Source organism: Bipolaris oryzae (genome assembly GCF_000523455.1).
Source record: "Bipolaris oryzae ATCC 44560 unplaced genomic scaffold scaffold_122, whole genome shotgun sequence".
NCBI classification, from domain to species: Eukaryota; Fungi; Ascomycota; class Dothideomycetes; order Pleosporales; family Pleosporaceae; genus Bipolaris; species Bipolaris oryzae.
This window is the reverse complement of record NW_006911398.1, coordinates 78800-87062: the sequence shown is the minus strand read 5'-3', so window position 1 is coordinate 87062 and position 8263 is coordinate 78800. Positions and strand designations below refer to the sequence as shown.

The window sequence follows — 8263 nt, the reverse complement described above, 5'->3', positions numbered from 1 at the left end:
CCCCCAAAACCCAACCCACCTCCACCAACGCCATCCCCATCCCCATCCTCCGCCTACACACAGAAAAACTCCGGTACACTAAATCCCCTAGTACCCATTAGCCTCACTCCTAGCCCTATTTACCTCGCCCGCCACACCCAAGAAAGGCAACAAAAATGACCCCCAACCTCGTATCGGACCCCCCCGAAAAAAAAGAGCGCCTTACTACGATCCCCACCATTCCGTCCCGAACCGAACTTTAAAAAAATACGAGAAAGAGGGACAGAGATAGGTAGAGAGAGAGACACACACACACACGGCTTCTTCCAAGGCTTAGCTAAAAAAACAACAACAACAACAACAATAATAATAATAATAATCCAAATAAACTTGCATATTACTACTTATCCTGGTACTTTATTTGATATGCTAATAATAAGCTAAGCGAGACCAACAGATCGACAAGAGCAAGAAAGAGGAACGGGGAGTAGAGAGAGAGACAGAGGAGGGGGGGGAAGGAAAAGTGGGCTACTAGTAGATTGAAGGAAGGGGGGGGGGAGGGGCTGAAAGTGTGCTCCGCCAAGATGCGTTGATTGCAATCGAGAAAGAGAGAGAGTGTGTGTGTGAGAGAGAGAGGAGGGGGGGAGGAGGGTGTGGAGCCTCCAGACGCGGACTGGCTAGGGTGGAAGAAGGGAAGGGGGGGGGGGAAAGGGTGTTCTTCGAGTGTCTTGCCAAGAATTGAGTTAAGAGAGAGAGAGAGAAAATTGTACATATACCGTAACGCTTTTTTTTTACGTTACGTACGTACGTACCCTTTTAGTCCGAGAAGAAGCGTATTTGTATGTGTGTGTGTGTGTACCTGTGCGCATAAGTACGTACGTAGTATAATAAGTATAAAATAAGAAGAAGAAGAAAAAAAGAAATTATGCAAATCACAATATAACAATTCGAAATTGGTCATATAGGTGTTATATCTTTTTACATAATTTGTTGTAGCTCTTTTCCCACTGATCGTTCGTCGCTCTTGTTATGACATAGTTTACTTTCGTTTTCGTATTCGGCGCATGGGGAGAGAGAGAGGGGGGGGGGGTTAAAGGTAAAGGGAGGGGTTGGAAGCATGGTCTAGGATGCGTTCGAGCGCGCGTCAATGCGTTGACGGGATGAGGCCAAAGTTACCGCAGGCTCGGGAGTCGGGTAATGACAAATATCGCGCTTCCGTTTCTCTTTGGATCGGAAGAGCAGGGTGTTCGCTTAGGGCAATGTGATGGGCGCCGTGTCCGTGTGTGCGTGTGTGTGTGTGTGTGTGTGTGCTGATGCCGCGTTTGTCAAGTTTGCGGTTTATTTTGGGGGTTAGGTTGGATTTGAGGTTGCGGGGGTGTGTGGGTGAGATACTACTAGTTGCATACGGCAAAATTGAGGTAATTAGTGGTCTTTTTTGTTGAGGGGCTTGGGTGGTGGTACGACAGAGATTGATGGAGGGGGCCGAATGCAAGGTACCATGCATGGATGGTTATCGGACACCGAGATATGAGTATTGGCGTATTTTGGTGTCTTTTTTATCCAGTATCTATTTTGTGCCAAGGAGTTGGGGGCTGGTTATGTCAGTATGCGGCACAGGTCCAAGTCAACGAACAACTGTGGGGACGGAACGATTGTTGCCGTTCCAAATAATAGCAAAGATCGATATCTAGTGACGAGATAGGAAAGTCCGGCTACAGGCAATCTAAGACGAGTTCACCACACAAGACAGAGATAAGTCGTAAAGTCATTTCATTCGTTATAGTACCCATGTTCGATTTCTACTGTCTCTCCTCTTCTCCTCACATGACATCAACCTAACATTCTTCACCTCCAATACCTCGATATAAACAGTAGCTTTTCAACAACAACAAACATCTGCCAAGCCCCAAATATATCAAATAAATGAGTGCGCGAATGTCTGTGCTAAGCATGAATCCCCCATACATGCAATCTTTCCAACACATTAACCATGTCCAAAACCAAAACTAATTGTCGTCTCTGACCTTGCGGTCCCGCTGAGCGTTCAAAGTCTTCAGATGTATGCATTGAAAATAAGCATGTAGAGAGAGAAGGAACGCAAGAAAAACAAAACAAGACATGTGTACTAAGAAAAGAAACAGAACGTAAAAGGGTATAATAGCGGGTCATGATCAGCTCACCAAAGTGTGCTGGTATAAAAAAAAAGACTTCAAGAGTGGAGAACGTTGGAAATTTGAAAGAAGAAAGAAAATCAAAACTCGCCTGCTCGCTTGCTGCAAAGAAAGGGACAAAAAAAAATCAGAGTAACCTCCAAGGAAAATTGAGAAATATTCTCGTGATTACCCTACATGTTAGCACCATTGACATTGACTTGATAGCCGTCGTTTTTGGCCTTCAAAGCTTTGGCCAACATGAGCTCGCGCATCCAGTCGATCCTCTGGTCTTTGGTAGTGACGGCAAAGTGTTGAACCTTGCCGTTAGGCATTAGCTTCTTGACATCGCCTTTGCCAGGAGCGGTGGGCACAAGCTGAAACTCAAAAGCAGGCGCGTTGGCAGCCGACTTGTCCTTGTGATGGCCCGAAGAGAGCTTGAGGGCCCTGAGCTTGCTTGAGAGCTTGTTTGAAGCTAGTGACGAGCATGCTACAGCATAGTCATCTACATCAATGGTTTGCAGGGCAGATGAGGAAGGAAGCTCATTGGGGTGCATGGCTAGTAGCGTGCCCTGGAGCCTGAAGTGGTGGTCTTGCCATTCGTGGCGCAAGAGTTTGGTCCGGCGCTTCTTCATCCAACCATGGTGGTTGACGCCCTTGTACACGAAGCCACCCTTATGAAGAGGTGCAACGGTGTCTTGGGCCTCCATGTCAAATTGCTTGGTGGCTTTGAGCGGTGATGAGCTGGCACTGTCAACGGGGCTAACTGAGTCATCGAAGATGGTTTCGCGCAAAGTGTCGTCATCTGAGTGGGCGGTTGGGCTGAACACGCGCTCTTCGGCTAGCGCTGGCATGGGCAGTGATGGGCGTCGCCGGTCGTGACGCGAGCCAGACCTGTGGAGTTGGGGCTGGTACTGCATGTTTGGGGGCACGGACTGGCTTGTGTCGCGGCTGAGAGGCTCTGGTTGCACGGCGGTCACAGGTACATCCATCTCGGAGAAAGGCGTACCGAATCGGTAAACCCCACCCGGTGAAGCCGTCCTACAAGGCGAAAAGGCGCTGTCCGGTGCGAGGTATTGGGGTACCGGAGCACCGCTACGTGGGTTGCCGCCAGGCTGGACAGACATTGCACGTGCCGGGGGAATGGTCAATTTAGGAAGGCTCTTGAGGTTCGAGTGAGGCGCTGGTATGAACTCTGGAGGGTGGAGAGCTGGGGTCGACGGGGTGTGTGCGAATGGCTCGAACGACCCAGTGGTATGTGCCGATGTAGATGCGGAGAAGGCCGAAACCGGCGGGCAGTACTGTTGCTGTGGTATCACCAAGAATGGACGGGGTGGGTATATCTCGGCAGGCGGGGTGGGAGGCGCTTCGATTGGAGTAGCGGTCTGATAAGGTTGCTGCTGGCCCTGTAGGGTGAGGAACTGTCGCACATTGTCTTGTGGGTCGCGTTGCTCAAACTTTTGCAGATCTTGGAGGGAAAAGTCTGGTAGCTGGCCAGGGCCTAGCACGTCAGACGATGCAACCACAGACGGGACCACAACGGAGGGCGCGGATTCTGAGTTGGGGCGGTGGACGTTCTCGACAGCATGACTTGCAGTTTGGGCGTTGCCAGGATCGCCAGCAATAAAGATGTGGCCGCCCTTTTCGGGAGAGATGGGAAAGCCGTGTTCCTGTTGGAGTCTGGCGAGCTGCCTTTGTTGCTTCTTCCACTTGGAGCACCGTTCACCCTTTGCGCACACGTGAGGCTTGGGCAGTAGCTGTTCAATGGCGACAATCGAGACGGAGTGGGCAGGCGTGATGAGATCGTCTCCTAGATTGCGGCCGCGCGACTTGTCACGGCGACTAGCTTTCCGACCCTTGCTCTTTGATCTGTTTCTTGCCTCTTTGCAAGGGCGTTCGATGTCTTCAAACGGGGTTGGGATGGCGGCAGGGGCGGTGGGAGAGATGAGACCTTCTGCGGTGCGGAGGGAGTCGATCTGATTCCATAGCTGATGTCTCTTGCCAAAGGACTGGATCTCCAACTCTTTTAGATCATCAAACTGCATATCTAGGAGGACGGCGCCCGTGATGTCGTGTCCGATGAACTTGTCAATGATGTCGTCTTCAAATCCATTCTGGTACATCCAGGTAGCCACGTCTTGAGAAGTCCAAGCACGCACTTCGGCATTGTCGAGGTGGGCTACGGCGAGGGCGATGTTGTTGTACTCTATTTGGGGCACAATTGTTTCTGGAGTTGCCTCGCGGAATGCAGTTTGATGGCGAAGTGGTGTGTGCTTTGGTAGCAAGGGAGACAGCTGCAGCGCATCATCATATGGAAACTCGTTTGAGGACTGCGAAGCACGAAACAGATGTGGACCCTTTGGGCCTTCTACTGGCTTGGGTTCTGGCCAAAAAGCAAACTGTGGTCGGATGTCTTCTCCTGGGGTAGTCACTTCTTCAAATGTTGATATTGTTGTTTGACTTCGTCGGTTGTCGCTCTGGAGGTTGTTAGCACCAACGCACAGACTCAGCGGAACACGGACGCGCACAGAAGAGCCGCCAAACTCCTCGAATTCGCTTGAGTCGTCCTCAATGTCGGTATAGGCGACGCTGATGTGAGAAAGCGGACGCTCGAGCGAGGAGCGGGCCGTTAGAGCGGCGGAGAAAAGGGACGATGCTTTTCCCCTTTCAAACATTTCCATGCCCGGCTCCAGCGGGGTGATGGGTGTCATGGCCTGCTATGAGGGAGTTAGAATTGGAGGGGGTGGGTGTCGATGGGGTCGAGTGCCGAGAGTAACTTGCCATGATCACGATGTGAGTGCGCGCACACACGCTCAAGAGTAGGAGCAGCGGGTTTGCGAGGGAGGGCTAGGGGGTGATGGGATGGAATGTGGCGAGCATGGCATACGCGGATACAAAGCAAAGCAGAGCAAAGCACAGTAGGGCGATGGCAGCACAAGATGATCGAAAACGGGAAACAGGACCCTTCGGGTGGAGAGCGCTTGCAAGTCTTTTGTAGAGAGTGCTTGGGCGCCGTTGGCGGTGGGGGGCGGGCTCGTTTGGCCCATATCACACAGCAGAGACTGCATGGGACAGCGTATGCCTGTCGACGGCGGCCACTGAGCGAGGTCGAGTCGTCGCCAGCCATAGTGGGCAGCAGACAGGCTGGCGCTTAGTGTAGACGTGTGCGAGGGCGCATGGCACGCTGGTTGGCCAGCTCTTAGATTGGGCCGCGGGCTAATAGTGCCGAAACGGGACGGGCAAATGCCATTAATATCACCACCACGACGGCCGCCATGACGGCCACACTCACACGCACGCACGCACGCCCGGCCGGTCAAGTCCAGTCAAGTCAGGGTCGCCGCGGATCCACTCGCAGCGAGGGCCGACGGCAGCGGATCGTGTCGCCGCCAGTCGCGCGCAGATGCAGCGAAGATCTGAGGTTGAGCCATGGCGTGCACGCACACGGTTGGCTGTCTGTCGTCTTGTGCGCAGCCTCAAGGTAAGTACGTACCCCGGACCTGCTCTTGGCCACTGGCACTGGCACTGCCAGCAACTGCCAGCACCACGCCTACCGCCCACCGCCCATCGCCTCACCTTGCCCGCCAGTGTGACGTTGGATACATACGTCGACACAGGCGTGCTGGCAGCTGGCAGCTGGAAGCTGCCGGCTGCCGGCCAACCATGTGCACAGGTCTATATGCGGCTGTCTAGTATACATTCAGCCGTATGTATGTATGAGTCTACTTACAGTACATGTCCATGTCCATGTCCATACACTACGTAACTACTTACTACATACATACACACTGGTACACCGCGCTTTCTGACAAAGCGCAAATGTGACAACGGTCATCCATGTCATGATCGGTCGGTGGAGCTTCGGTTCCGACGCAGACGGTTGACGTGTGCGAGCCGACAGCCTCACCAGCAACATGCAGCAATGCGATATTGGCACAAACACATCACATGCGGCTGCGTTCCGTGGTGGAGCGGTTGCGTGCAGCCCGTGACGCCACAGAACAGAGTCCAGGTCGACTCGACTCGACAGGCAGTCCTGTCGTCATAGTCGTTGTCTGGCCGGGCAAACTGTGGTGCTCGTCGGACCTACTATCTCGACTTCTCTGCCTCTTCCTGCCTGGGCGTCGCCGCTGCCGGCAGTCTGCTACCGTTACCAGCCATGTGTCAGACCGCTGGTACAACCACGCCCTCGTGACTGCCACTACCTTCCCACCATGAAACCCTCTCCCACAGTGGCGGCCAACGGTCGCGCAGAGCAGCACCCACACCATGAGCCCGTGACTGTAAGACCCTGCGGCCAGCCGAGTCGCCATTCTCTGGTGTGCTCCGCTGCGACAATGGACTGGAGAAGCGTCAAGGCGACAAGGCGAATCAGCGTGGAGAAATGGGCTTGGGGCAAGGAGCCATGCAGACCGCAACTTGTGCAAATGCAAGCATTATCCCAAGCGTGTTTTTCTCTACGAACCGCGCCAAGCAGGGAAAAAAAGAAGAAAAAAAGTTCCACCTCTGATAGCCGGGCAGAGGAACCTACTGGGAACGGCTTTGTGCAACGGCGCTCGCAATTTGGCCAGCTTGGCGGATCCCGTGGTGATGACCGAAGGCGTGCCGCAAAGACGAGCGAGCAGCGGATTGAGTCGCGTCTAGAGGGAGACCAAGCGTGCGATGACAATTAATGGGCACACTAGATGCCCAACAAGACGCAAACGAGACAGGCATCATTTACCAAAAACCAGGGACCAGCAAGTAGCGCCTTTGCAGCGGGAGAGGATGGCCTTTGAGCATCAGTTCCGCGCAGTCAGGTGAGGAAGGGCCTGGTCTGTCCGACTGCCACCGAGGACGTACCCGGTACTCGAGGGCCCATTCGTCGCCCGCCAAGTATTGATTGTAGCCCTCGGTAACCAATCACCGCCGCTTCCTGCACCTGCCCTCGCCTGCCTTCGCCATGCCACCCACATTAGGCTTTGGCCCTAATTATGGGCAATTTCTCGACCCAAGTCAGCCTAATTAGCGGCCTATTCATAGCACACACTCCACACACTACCACCACCACCACCACCACCGCTAGACGACTACTGCTGCTGCTGCTACCATCTACCACGACAACCACTACTACCTCGACTCCCCTGTCGTCCGCCCCAGCAGCCCAGCATGCCGCTGCATTGCCCCGCAGCGTAAGCTAGCATCCTCGGCCTCGTCATTGGCCCTCGTCGCCCGCTAGCAAAAGCTTCTCTTGCAATTTCACCTCGAGCAACATGCACAAGCGACTTGTTTTGCGTGGGAGCGCACGCTGACTGGATGCCGCCCCCCATCTTGTGCTATGCCACTCTGCTGCGTTACACCCACTCCCTCGTCGTTGCCCGCATAGCTCGGGAAAAAACATCGCCAACCGACCTGCCGTGTTTGGCCAACACTGCCGTCTGCCTTTTTCGTCCGCCTAGCTTCTAGCTGGGCAGGTCCCGCGGTGGAAATGATCACGACAGCCTCAACTGCCAGCTCCGCTTCTCGACTGGCTGTGGCCAACGTGGCCAGCGAGGGCCAGTGACTCCCTCCTCGCTTCGCTTGCACACGCACATACGTAGTCGACTTACACTACATACACGCACGCACTCATGCTCCCTGCTGGCACGAGGACAGGCTACCAGCAGGTGCCGTGCTTGCTTGTACACAGACCGGGCGCATTGCATCCCGTGATCTGCGCATCTGCACCAGGCCACCAGTAACGTCCGGGCCGGCCACTTATCGCAGCCGCTGCAAGTGTTTTTCCCTAGACGGCTCTGGAATGATGCCACTCGTCGATAGTGCCCCGCAGGGAGGTTGGGACGAGAAGAGACTAACGCACCCGACCCCCCTGGCTGCGAAAACTCTCACGTCGACATGGGCGTATGCCTCTAGGGCCGAGTCGCCCAAACGGGACAATTAACTTACCAGACTGGTTGCGGGGGCCAGTGAGCCGATCGATAGCCGTGGAGAGATGGACGCTACGGCCTGCAGCTGGCTCAAGCGCGGCGGGTAAGTAAGCCCCAAAATAGCTGGCAACACAAAATGCCCCCAAATGTCGACATCAGGCTGCATGGCCAGACTAGTCTGCCCAATCAGCGTGCCAGCGCCATGTGCTGTACCACGTTCGCAATTCC

The 8263-nt window shown here is 54.3% G+C and overlaps 2 protein-coding genes across 2 annotated transcripts; one reads left to right on the top strand and one right to left on the bottom strand.

Annotated features, from left to right (window-relative positions):
• Positions 1 to 2323: 2323 nt before the first annotated feature.
• COCMIDRAFT_101839 (uncharacterized protein) lies at positions 2324 to 4840 on the bottom strand (the record flags this gene model as incomplete). The annotated part of the gene is made up of 2 exons (XM_007692222.1): positions 2324 to 4606; positions 4658 to 4840. The coding sequence occupies 2 exons, from the start codon at positions 4838 to 4840 to the stop codon at positions 2324 to 2326; spliced, it is 2466 nt and encodes an 821-aa protein (XP_007690412.1).
• Positions 4841 to 5558: 718 nt separating this feature from the next.
• On the top strand, positions 5559 to 6802 carry COCMIDRAFT_28410 (uncharacterized protein; the record flags this gene model as incomplete). The annotated part of the gene is made up of 4 exons (XM_007692199.1): positions 5559 to 5610; positions 5747 to 5835; positions 6178 to 6304; positions 6363 to 6802. The coding sequence occupies 4 exons, from the start codon at positions 5559 to 5561 to the stop codon at positions 6800 to 6802; spliced, it is 708 nt and encodes a 235-aa protein (XP_007690389.1).
• Positions 6803 to 8263: the final 1461 nt, after the last annotated feature.